This window comes from Salvelinus alpinus, chromosome 17 (assembly GCF_045679555.1).
Source record: "Salvelinus alpinus chromosome 17, SLU_Salpinus.1, whole genome shotgun sequence".
Classification (NCBI taxonomy): Eukaryota; Metazoa; Chordata; class Actinopteri; order Salmoniformes; family Salmonidae; genus Salvelinus; species Salvelinus alpinus.
Genome location: NC_092102.1, coordinates 2,380,214 through 2,393,280, shown reverse-complemented (window position 1 = coordinate 2,393,280; position 13,067 = coordinate 2,380,214). Strand labels below are relative to the sequence as shown.

The 13,067-nt window shown below is 42.8% G+C and overlaps 1 protein-coding gene across 3 annotated transcripts in view; it reads right to left on the bottom strand.

Moving 5' to 3' along the window:
* Positions 1-13,067, bottom strand: part of LOC139541953 (MAGUK p55 subfamily member 2-like) — an 88,553-nt gene that overhangs the window by 17,317 nt on the left and 58,169 nt on the right. For 2 of the 3 annotated variants that reach the window (XM_071346886.1, XM_071346884.1), the window contains 5 exons: positions 11,147-11,323; positions 10,637-10,792; positions 10,178-10,405; positions 2,455-2,586; positions 2,220-2,322 (listed from right to left, as the gene is read on the bottom strand). In XM_071346886.1, coding sequence (XP_071202987.1) covers positions 2,220-2,322; positions 2,455-2,586; positions 10,178-10,405; positions 10,637-10,792; positions 11,147-11,323 — 796 coding nt within the window. The remainder of the gene's footprint in view (positions 1-2,219; positions 2,323-2,454; positions 2,587-10,177; positions 10,406-10,636; positions 10,793-11,146; positions 11,324-13,067) is intronic. The other variant, XM_071346885.1, reaches the window with a different exon arrangement.

Here is a 13,067-nt window from a genome sequence, read left to right as displayed (position 1 = left end):
GTAACTCACAATTTTCCCTAAAAATAAGTTGAAATTTAACAAAGTATTTGGTCTCCACAATTCTTTATTTCACTGTTAATATTACATAACCTTTGTTTTTATTCAGAACTTAATATATCCATTTAAATCAGAAAATAAACATAAATGACATTGACAAAAAAAAAAAATTATAATCTGGAAGAAATTGTGCATATTTGAAAAAAGTGCAAAAGTGCCAATAGTTTTGGCCGAATATCCCCCACAAGTGTCCCATATTTGTCTGCTACAGGTCTAAGGACAGTCTTAGTGCCTTAGTGGACTGCCTGACTGCCACCTCCCTCTACTGAAGTGAAGAGCATGTGGCTGCAGGCAGGGCTGCAGGCGGAGTGGGGGACTCATCACCTACCACCTGTGCTAGTGTGCTACAGACAGAAAGAGAACACTACAGTATGAATGTGACCTGGCACCTCCTGTCTAGAATGAGCTTAATGAGGAACAACCTGCCTTTCTGAGTCATGTCTTTGTAAGTCTGCTGCTTTAAAAAAAAATATATATATATTTTTTTTTTATTAAGGGGTGGATCAGCTTAATATTGCGGAAAGAATGTTGCTTCCAATGTAATTGTCTGCATCATTTCCAATCCCCCATATTTTTTGGGTAAATATATATATCCATACACGCATGCATACATATACACATATATACATACACATACCTATATAGACATACATACTTTTTTAAAGAATATACCTTTATTATTATTCCCCGCAAACCCTACTGCCGATCCCCCAATTGGAGTAAACTAATAAACACTTCTGCTTTTACCTTCAATTGTTACCTTGTTATTAGTCCCACCCTTCAGCTCCATTCAACCCCTCCCATCTATCTCTCAACATCATCCATTTCGGATTTCTATTTGCCATATATTTTTCAACTGTGCTGTGATGCTTCACAAAATAATTGAACCTTCCTATTCTCATAGCTTCTACAGATTGTAAATTAAAAATAAACATTTCTGCTAAAATAATTATTATATTATTGATTGATTGACTATGGCTTTTCAAATCACCCAGTATTGCTATCTGTAGCGTTAGTTTTAGGCAAATGTTGCAATTCTTCAGCCATTCCTGGACCTGTGACCAAAAATGAGCTACATATGGACAATACCAAAATAAATGATCTAATGACTCTGCCCCCTCACAGCAGAATCTGCAGAGCTGGGAAGATTGTATCCCCCATATATATATAACATTCTATTAGTTGGAAGAATTTTGTATAGTAATTTAAATTGAAAAATTAGAAGTTTTGAATCCGGCGTTGTTTTGCGTATCAATTCATAAACCATGTGCCATGGAATGGGTACATCGATAAATCTCTTCCCAACTATTTTGCAATTTATATGGCACAGCTGTCAGTTTTTTGGTCCTTAAATGAAATTGGTATATGTTTTTATTTATCACACTTTTCTTTAACCATTTATGTTCTTTAATACAGGGCCGACATACAAGTTCCTTACTTTTTCCCCTTCTACTTGCCTCTTCCATTTTTGTGGTAATGCTGCAATTAATTGGTTGTAATTTTGGGTAGAGCAGACATTTCCATATGTCTGTGTTAGCTGCATGTGTGACATAACTCCACCAGTCCTATTTATGATATCATTCACTAAAATTATACCTTTTTTAAACATTTCTTCGATAAATACAGTTTTTTCATCAATTAGTATATTTGAATTTAACCACAATATTTGTTGTACTATTTGTTCCGTCCTTTCAGGTGGATTAAACTGAAATTGCAACCAACTTTCTAAGGCTTGTTTAAAAAATAAAGATATTTTGGAGATTATTTCCTTTTCAAACAACCGAAAGTGAGCAGGTGTAATCTGAATAAAGGGGAAAAGGCCCTTCCTGAATATAGGATGAGACATTCGTACCAGCGGTCTAAGGCACTGCATCTCAGTGCTAGATGCATCACTACAGACCCTGGTTCGATTCCAGACTGTATCACAACCGGCTGTGATTGGGAGTCCCATAGAGTGGCGCACAATTGGCCCAGCGTCATCCGGGTTAGGGTTTGGCTGGGGTAGGCCGTCATTGTAAATAATTTGTTCTTAACTGACTTGCCTAGTAAATGTGTTCAACTTGAGTCAATTGAGTGCTGTCTTTAGTGTGTAGAAGATGCCAAGCTCCTTTGTATCCTCCAGTACTTGTGTGGGTTATAATGCAGAATATAATATACAGTACCTGTAGTAACCAGCTCCAGATCTCTCTTGACAAAAGCCTTCCTCTTCTCCTCCAGTAGCTGGCTAGGAATGAGGCCTGCACTGCCCCCCACTAGGTGACATGCCTGTGATGGCAAGAATTCATAAAGTGGTTCTATCACTGCATTGCAACAACAACATTTAAAAAGAAAAACTATTTAGGATAAACATGATAAAGTGAAAGACTAAATAGTGATTGTCCATTAGAAGTGACTGACCTGCCACCAGTTGAGGTCCTCCTGGTTGAAGAGCTGCAGGATGTCTCCACTGCTGAAGCCCAGGCCTGCCTCCTTACAGGGGATTAAGTTGTCATGGGACGGGGCGTAGTCAAAGTGACACTTCACATACGCCTGAGGGAGACGGAGAGGGAGCTCGGTGAACAGGTCAGAGCTTGAGTAGAGGTAAACACCATCTAAACATAATACATAATATCTAGTGCTCAATACACTGCCTACTTCAAAATGCTACGTTAAAACACTTTATTACAGTATTTTTTCACATGCCATACTACTATTAACACAATACCGGCCACCAGTGTGTGGTCTCAATGGTTCCTGGTGAATCGCTACAGTATCTGGTCAAGGCCATCTCAATCAGACAGCTTTGCTCACTTGAAACTCATTCATCTGTCTCTTTACTTTCCCAGACAATACAAAGCTAGAGCACCACCCCTCGAGCCCAACCCCTGTATCCCATCTCCTAAAATGGAAGAGTCGGAAGGAGTTAGAGCCAAAACAGGTAGCCATGGCAACCATTCCCTATGCTCAACGGTGATTACTCATGGCAGCAAGTTGAAGTGTGAATGAAATGCTCCCCTCGGCCCCTGAGCTACTCTAGCCCTCCCATCACCCCTTCTACCCCCCAGTGACTTTAGCAATGTGGAGGGAAATGTTGTCACTTGGAGTCACAGACAGGACACTGGGTAAAAGGAGTTTTCTACTTAGCTCGGTCACCTCAGCATACACCAGCACAGTACAGAGAGATGGTCGTTAATGTTGATACTGTAATATACCGGGCTGAACATCTCTTTAATGGACTGGATTAATTGAGCACTTAAGAGGAATGTATCATCCACTATCAATGTAGTGTAGCACCCACCTGCACAAAGCTCCTTATATGTAATGTTACAGTGTTTTGACAAACTGTTTATCTGATTGTTGAAAATGTGTTGTGATGATGGAGCAGTTTTGAGATGCAAGGGAACAGACAATAGCATCTTATCTGTCATCTCTCTCCCTTTCAGAGAAACCATTTTGCAGCAACTCTCGGTTTGGATAGCTTGAAGTCGCCTCCGGAGATCAAAATACTTCAAAATGGACCCTCGCCGGTCGCCAGGGAGCATTTCAATGCCGTAACCTCTAAGTCTTTTGTCCGAACCTTTTGAAATGCGCCAAATATAATTTCCAAAAGAATAGCCCAGGGACTGATTTCAAAATGTCAGTGGAATGGATTGTCACGCCCTGGCCATAGAGAGGTTTTTATTCTCTATATTGGTTAGGCCAGGGTGTGACTAGGGTGGGCATTCTAGTTTCTTTATTTCTATGTTTTCTACTTCTTTGTTTTTGGCCGAGTGTGGTTCCCAATCAGAGGCAGCTGTCTATCGTTGTCTCTGATTGGGAATCATACTTAGGCAGTCCTTTTTCCCTCCTTCAGTGTGGGATCTTGTCTTTGTTTTGAGTGCATGTAGTTTGCACGATGAAGTTGGTCGGTCATTGTATTGTTGATTGTTTTTTTGGTGTACATTTAAATTAAAGAAGAATGTACGCCTACCACGCTGCACCTTGGTCTCATTCCGACGACAGGCGTTACATGGATGGACAGTACAGAGCTGTGGGCTATTAGCATGCCATGAATTACTGCTATTTGAGAGAGGTGTCCAGTCCTGTGAGCTTTTCCTTGATCTCTGGGCCAGTTACCCAAGGTTCGCTGGTTAAAATACTCCAGCCGACAAGGTGAAAAATCTGTCGATGTGCCCTTGAGCTAGGCACTTAACCCTCATTTGCACCAGGGGTACTGTATTACTATGGCTGACCCTGCAAAAGAAAACCTTTCACTGTACATATCCGGTGTATGTGACAAAACATTTTATTGTTATTTATTTCATTTGGGTCATGATGTCGCTGAGTACAATCAATCTCGCACACTCTTTCCCACTCGGCACACACTGGTTGAAACCACCGTGTTTCAACATCATTTCATGAAATGACATTGAACCAACGTGGAATAGACATTGAATTGACATCTGTGCCCAGTGGGTTGACTGCTCAGAGACTCTGGGTCCATTAGCTAGACTCCAGGGGCAAATGCTCAAAGAGCTAAGGACACTATACTAACAAGGAATTCAAAGGCTGGGCGGAAGAAGTTCAAGGGGACTAATAGTAACCAGTAATGTGTTTTAGGTGTATTAATTTAGGGTGCATACACTATTTTGAATAACTATTTTTGTCAACTGAATGCTGAGTCTGTGGGTTGAAATGACAGATTGAAACATTTTCTTTCAAGTTGGTACAGATCTTTTTTGGTGTTTTTCTGGCCCTTTTTGGTTTGCTCTCTCATTCTCACGGTGACTCCAGTAGCTCATTCTTTATTCATGAGAGAAAAGCCATTAGTAGGATTACACTTTCCAAATATTTTTCTCACTCACAAAACTGGAAAAGTAAAATTGCCGGCGCAATTGGCAGGTTGACGTTTATTGTCATGAATCTTGGCCTGCAGGCAGAACTGAGTGATTTACACTAGATGGGCCAGCTACAAAGTCAAAATTGGATATATATATATATATATATATATATATATATATATATATAACCTTAATCTAAGGTTAGGGTTTGACATTAGCATTAGCAGTGTGGTTAAGGTTAGGGTTAAGGTTAGCTTTTAAATCTGATTTTATGACTTTGAGGCTAGTGACCACTCTTGCCTCCAAGGCAAGACTCATGACAATAAATGCCACCATAGCAATCACTTGAGGACGTTGCATTGGATTCATATTCTTGGCAGGAGACACAAGGTTAAAGACTGCAGGAGGGAGACATTGGCTGTACAGTATTTTCTGAAAAACATGTTTCAAGCAGACCACCATAGTCCCTGTGCCCAAGAACACTAAGGTAACCTGCCTAAATGACTACCGACCCGTAGCACTCACATCCGTAGCCATGAAATGCTTTGAAAGGCTGGTCATTGCTCACATCAACACCATTATCCCAGAAACCATAGACCCATTCCAATTTGCAAATCGCACCAATAGATCCACAGATGATGCAATCTCTATTGCACTCCACACTGCCCTTTCACACCTGGACAGAACACCTACGTGAGAGTGCTATTCATTGACTACAGCTCAGCATTCAACACCATAGTGCCCTCAATGCTCATCACTAAACTAAGGACCCTGGGACTATACATCTCCCTCTGCAACTGGATCCTGGACTTCCTGACGGGTCGCCCCCAGGTGGTAAGGGTAGGTAACAACACATCCACCCTGATCCTCAACACGGGGGCTCCTCAGGGGTTTGTGCTCAGCCCCCTCTGGTACTCCCTGTTCACTCATGACTGCACGCCAGGCACGACTCCAACACCATCATTAAGTTTGCTGATGACACAACAGTGGTAGGCCTGATCACTGACAATGATGAGACAGCCTATAGGGAGGAGGTCAGAGACCTGGCCGTGTGGTGCAAGGACAACAAACCTCTCCCACCACGTGATCAAGACAAAGGAGATGATTGTGGACCTCAGGAAAAGGAGAACCGAGCACTCCCCCATTCTCATCGACGTGGCTGTAGTGGAGCAGGTTGAGAGCTTCAAGTTCCTTGACGTCCACATCACCAACAAACTAACATGGTCCAAGCACACCAAGACAGTCATGAAGAGGGTACGGCAAAACCTATTCCCCCTCAGGAGACTGAAATGATTTGGCATGGGTCCTCAGATCCTCAAAAGGTTCTACAGCTGCACCACCGAGAGCATCCTGACCGGTATAGCAACTGCTCGGCCTCCAACCGCAAGGCACTACAGAGGGTAGTGCGTACGGCCCAGTACATCACCGGGCCAAGCTTCCTGCCATCCAGGACCTCTATACCAGGCGGTGTAAGAGGAAGGCCCTAAAAATGGTCAAAGACTCCAGCCACCCTAGTCATAGACTGTAGTCTCTGCTACCGCATGGCAAGTAGTACCAGAGCGCCAAGTCTAGGGCCAAGAGGCTCCTACATAGCTTCTACCCCTGAGCCATAAGACTATTTGCATTGCCCCTCTTTGAAACGCTGCTGCTACTCTCTGTTATTATCTATGCATAGTCACTTTAATAACTCTAGCTACATATACATATTACCTCAATTACCTAGACACCGGTGCCTCCGCACATTGACATTGACTCTGTACCGGTACCCCCTGTATATTGCCCCGCTATTGTTATTTACTGCTGCTCCTTAATTATTTGTTATTCTTATCTCTTAGTTTTTTTTGGGGGGGTGGTAAGTAAGCATTTCACTGTAAGGTTCACACCTGTTGTATTCGGCGCATGTGACAAATAAAATGTGATTTGATTTAACCAACATCTCCAATCTCGTCTCATTGATTGGACTCCAGGTTAGCTGACCCCTGACTCCAATTAGCTTTTGGAGAAGTCATTAGCCTAGGGGTTCACATACATTTTCCAACCTAATGCTAAATGATGTATTCAATATCGACAAGATAAATACAATCATTTGTGTGTTATTACTTTAAGCACCATGTTTGTCTATTGCTGTGACTTAGATGAAGATCAGATCAAATTTGATGACCAAGTGGAGGTCAATTAGATTGTGGTCCGGTCGCATCCGGTCTCCTATTAATACTTGTTTTACTTTTGATGCCAGCCAGAATGAGACTAGGAAGTAATCAAGACGGCTTGATTAGGCCTCCTCCATGTATATCTCACTGGGTCAGGGTTTTTCAACCTCCATATATCCACTTGTCCTAATGTCTTCATGATCTTCGTGATCTCCTTAAGTGCTTGAGGGTGAGAGCTTGTAGAGTGATTTCCTTTACGATCCATTGAGGTACTACGGTAAAACCGTATTATAATCTGCAACCATAATAATATATTTGTTTGTTGCATGTGAGCTCAATAGATTATTATATATCATTTCAAAGAAGTGTGGATCATCATTATTTGGCCCATATAGATCAATTAGCTAGATCTGTTTTTGGTCCGATAGCATATTTAAAATAATCCATCTTCCTTGTGGATCTGTTTGCACACTTTGCACAATAGGATCAACATTTGTATTAATTAGTACAGTATCATCACCCCTTTAGAGTTTCTTTGCCCATGACAAAAATATACTTCTCCCTCCCAGTCCTTTTCCCACCCAGCCTCATCTATATTTGTAGAATGAGTTTCCTGTAAACAATAGATATTATATTCTTTCTCGTTTAGCCATGTAAAAATGTATCTTCTTTTTCAATTATCTGCTATGCCATTACAATTATAACTGGCTATACTTATTTCCCCACTTACCACAATGATACCCAAGTTTCAATTATACTTACCACAACCAATGTTTGTAAACTTACTATTAAAAAGCACCATGATGATTAAGTGTCCATATAGCTGTACCATAATAATTTGCACTGTTAAGCATTCTGTAGCTGCAACTTTGTAAACCTCCAATTGTCCTAATATTCCACCCACTAAAACCTCCCCCCATATCTAGGTCTGTTGTCACTAAGACCATCAGACCATCTCCCTGAATCATGACGGACCTTTGCGTTCTAAGGCAAACCCTTTGCCGCCAATTGGCGTTAGCCAGAGAGAAATATGGGCAGTCCCATGATACGAAAATATCTATGAGGATGCTTAAGTAATTTTTTCCCCCTCATCAATCTACACACAATACCCCTTAATGTCACGGCCGTCAAAAGGAGGAGACCAATGCGCAGCGTGGTATGCGTACATTCTTCTTTATTCTAATATAAGAATGAACACTGAACAAAACTAACAAAATAACGAAAACGAACCGTGAAGTTATACAAATGAGTGCTGAAACAGGCAACTACACATAGACAAGAACCCACAAAACCAAAAGGGAAAATGGCAACCTAAATATGATCCCCAATCAGAGACAACAATAAACAGCTGCCTCTGATTGGGAACCAATTCAGGCCACCATAGACATACATATACCTAGACTTACCAAAACCCCTAGACACATACAAAACAAGCATACCCACCCTCGTCACACCCTGACCTAACCAAAATAATAAAGAAAACATAGATAACTATGGTCAGGGCGTGACCCTTAATGACAAAGCAAAAACAGCTTTATAGAAATGTTTGCAAAATATATATATCTTTTAAATTAAATATTAAATTTACATAAGTATTCAGACCCTTTACTCAGTACTTTGTCATCTTCTTGGGTATGATGCTACAAGCTTGGCACACATATATTTGGGGAGTTTCTCCCATTCTTCTCTGCAGATCCTCTCAAGCTCGTTGGATGGGGAGCTGCACAGCTATTCTCAAGGACATTCAGAGACTTGTCCTGAAGCCACTCCTGCGTTGTCTTGGCTGTGTGCTTAGGGTCGTTGTCCTGTTGGAAGGTGAACCTTCGCCCCCGTCTGAGCTCCTGAGCGCTCTGGAGCAGGTTTTCATCAAGGATCTCTCTGTACTTTTCTCCGTTCATCTTTCCCTCGATACTGACTAGTCTCCCAGTCCCTGCCGCTGAAAAACATCCCACAGCATGATGCTGCCACCACCATGCTTCACCGTAGGGATGGTGAAAAGGTTTCCTCCAGACGTGACACTTGGCATTCAGGCCAAAGAGTTTAATATTGGTGTCATCAGACCAGAGAATCTTGTTTCTCATGGTCTGAGAGTCCATTAGGTGCCTTTTGGCAAACTCCAAGCGGGCTGTCATGTGCCTTTTAACGAGGAGTGGCTTCCGTCTGGCCACTATACCATAAAGGCCTGATTGGTGAAGTGCTGCAGAGACGGTTGTCCTACTGGAAGGTTCTCCCATCTCCACAGAGGAATTCTGGAGTTCTGTCAGTGACAATCTGGTTCTTGGTCACCTCCCTGACCAAGGTCCTTCTCCCCTGATTGCTCAGTTTGGCTGGGCGGCCAGCTCTATGAAGAGACTTGGTAGTTCCAAACTTCTTACATTTGAGAATGATGGAGGCCACTGTGTTCCTAGGGGACCTTCAATGCTGCAGAAAAGTTTTGCTACCCTTCCCCAGATCTGAGCCTCGACACAATCATGTCTCGATATTCTACAGACAATTCCTTCGACCTCATGGCTTGGTTTTTGCTCTGACATGCACTGTCAACTGTAAGACCTTATGTAGACAGGTGTGTGCCTTTCCAAATCATGCCCCGTCAATTGAATTTACCACAGGTCGACTCCAATCAAGTTGTAGAAACATCTCAAGGATGATCAATAGAAGCAGGATGCTCACCTGAGCTCATTTTCGAGTCTCATAGCAAAGGGTCTGAATACTTATGTAAATAAGGTATTTCTGTTTTTTTATTTTTAATACATTTGCAAACATTTCTAAAAACCTGTTTTTGCTTTGTCAAGGGGTATTGTGTGTAGATTGATGAGGATTTTTATTTATTTAATCCATTTTAGAAAAAGGCTGTAATGTAACAACATGTGGAAAAGGGGAAAGGGGTCTGAATTCTTTATTTCGGGTAGCTATTTTGTCAACTATTTAACTAACTATTTAGCAGTTGTATGGTTTGGAGTTGGAAGCTGTTCAGGATCCTGTTGGCTCCAGACTTGGAGCAGTGGTACAGCTTGACGTGCAGTAGCAGAGAGAACAGTCTATGACTTGGGTGGTTGGAGTCTTTTGAAAATGTTTAGGGCCTTCATCTGACACTGACCGGTACAGAGGTCCTGGATGGCAGGTCATATGGTTCACTGTATGGGGTCACAGAGGAATCATGGGTCAACTCACCTGGCGTGGGGTGTGAGGCTCCTGGTAGCTGGGGAGGATCTTGAGCACCACACTGCCGCTGGCCTCTTTCAGCATCTGCTGGAGCACCTTGGGGTCGTTGCCCACCTCTTTCGCGTTCACCTCCTTGATAATGTCACCCACGTGGAGGAGGCCCTGCTGGTCGATCATCCCGCCGTGGAGGATGCGGGCGATCACCAGCTCTCCGCTCTCTACCCGAAACGTCACACCCTACAAAGGCAAAGATATAGCACTGTATTTTACATTGCCATTTTTAACATCCATGACACTGAGTAGAAGGACTAACAAAGGCATAACAAGGACCGCCATTTTGTTTTTCATTTCATTAAGAATCATACTCACAAACTCAACAAACAGTTGCACTGTAAGCCACTGTAGAGTAAGCCATTTCAAAATGCCTGCCAGGGTGTCCAGCATTTCTTGCCCCTCACTGAGTCTTACCAGGTGCTCTCCAGACACCTTGCGGATGCCCACCATCCTGACTGCGTCTGGGGCAACAGGCTGGGTGTTGAAGGCAGCGTCCATGAAGGAACAGGGGCTGGGAGGAGGGGTCTCAAAGGTCTTGGATGCCACCGAATCATGGGTTTCCAGGAGAGACTGTGTGTGGACCAATAGGGGCAGAGGATAATGATGTTGATGATTGCATGACAAATACTGTAGGATGGAATTGATCTAGTAAGATTTACAACTGATCTTAAGAAGACTGCATTCGATACATTAAACACAGTAACATGCCATCCATGGTAGCTACATCAGTTTGGTCAGTTTTCCCTCAATAAGGTAAAGTTCTTGGAGAATGGGTCAAAAAAGCTCAGTGTAGAAGTCTCACAGTAGGAGTGCTGATCTAAGATCAGTTTGGCCATTCAGATCATAATGAATAAGATTACGTGGACAGGAGGGAACTTGTCCTAGATCAGCCCTGATAAAAGCTAAAACATTGAGTGTTTAGACCTGGAAGTGTGGCTCCTTCAGTATGCGTGCCAGTTCGTCTGCAGCCTTGTTCCTGTGTGTGAGGGGAGTGAGCTCCTTCAGGATGTCCTGCACCAGCTCCATGTTGTTGTCACTCACCGCCTCCAGCTTGGACTCCTCCAGGTTCTCATGGGCCTGAGGATAGCAGGGAGACGGGAACTGAAGGTAAAAAACGGTCTTGTTAATAACTCGCCATCTTCGGTGGTAATTTTAGCCGACACTATTTAGCAGACACTTTTATCAAAAGCGTGTGTGCAAACATTTTTGTATTCAAACCCATGACCCTGGCGTTGCTAGCGCCATTGTTTTACCAACTGTGCCACACAGCACACTTAGTACCAAATCAGAGCCAACTAGTGCCAAATCTCACAACGTACTTAGGCCATACAAATTAGTGCAAATAGTCACAGAGTATTCACCATTCACTCAATAAACACACAGTACAACTCCCATTCAGAAACAAACAACAAGCGTCTCAGAAGATAAGCATCTGCCCTAAAACAGTCAAATACGCTGTGTGTTTTCTCCCTGTGCTGTGGAGCATCAATATTTTTTTTTTTAAATGAATATTTTACTTTGTCTCTCATACCGAGGGCACTGGGCCTTCACCTTTTACCATGACTGGCCTCTGGCCCACCGCCCATGTGGAACTAGTGAACTGAATGATAATGTGTTACTGTCCATCAATCTCCAAATGTTTATTTTTGGCTCCCATTAACAGCAAACCCTTTCATTTAGACGTTTGAAACGCCGCGTAGCGCGCACCAGATAAATGAATGAGGACACTCAGAAGACTACTCAAATAAGGATCTCTGCGCATAGCCGTCACAGTCTGCTGCTGCATAGAATAAAAAGACAGGATAGTAAATAATAAATGACCTATCGTCCTGCTACGTTACTCCCAAACAGATTCAAATAGCCGTGTTGTCTTGTGGGTAGATTCACAGAGACAGTCATACTCCCATGGGCCTGTTGTCTAATCTCTGATCTGGCAGCCATGGGCTGTTTGTTTACGTGAGGGAAAGGAGAGCGGGGTGCTGTTGAGAGACAGAGACACAGAGAGACACAGAGAGACAGAGAGACAGAGAGAGAGAGAGAGACCCACACACATATACAATGTGTATTGGTAAGGGTGGCAAGGCTGGTGGAGCAAGCTTCAGAGAGTGGCCCTTGGACAGCAGAACAACACAGCCAAAGGCAGGTTATGCCCCCATTGACTAGCTATCTTTGCCCTCTGCTGTTGTTGTCTGGCTTTGTAAGCTACTTCACAGGCAAATTGAAAAGATGGGAGGCTGAAGAATCCCAAATAGAGCAAAAGACCTGCAAGTCTGTTGTCATTTATTTAGATATAGTATCCACTCTTAGAAAAAAGGGTTCAAAAAGGGTTCTTCAGCTGTCCCCATTGGAGAAACCTTTTGGGTTCCAGGTAGAACTCTCTGCAGAAAGGGTTCTACAATGGAATCCAAAAGGGTTCTACCTGGGGAAAAATAGGGTTCTTCGAATGGTTCTCCTACGGGGACCGCCGAAGAATCCTTCTAGGTTGTAGATAGCCTTTTATTTTAAGAGTGTAGGCCACCTAAATACGTGCGTGAGAGCAAGAGCAAAGTGCGCATTTGTCATCTCATGATCTACAACTTCAATAGTTCTGACGACTCCAAGGTAAGGAGCCAAGCAATAGCTGCCAAGGAAATGACTGATCGTAATGTACTGTGGTTTTGTGAATGGCTTTTGGCATAGCTGCTTCTGCCAATATCCATTCGCAGCATATACAGTGGGGAGAACAAGTATTTGATACACTGCCGATTTTGCAGGTTTTCCTACTTACAAAGCATGTAGAGGTCTGTCATTTTTATCATAGGTACACTTCAACTGTGAGAGACGGAATCTAAAACAAAAATCCAGA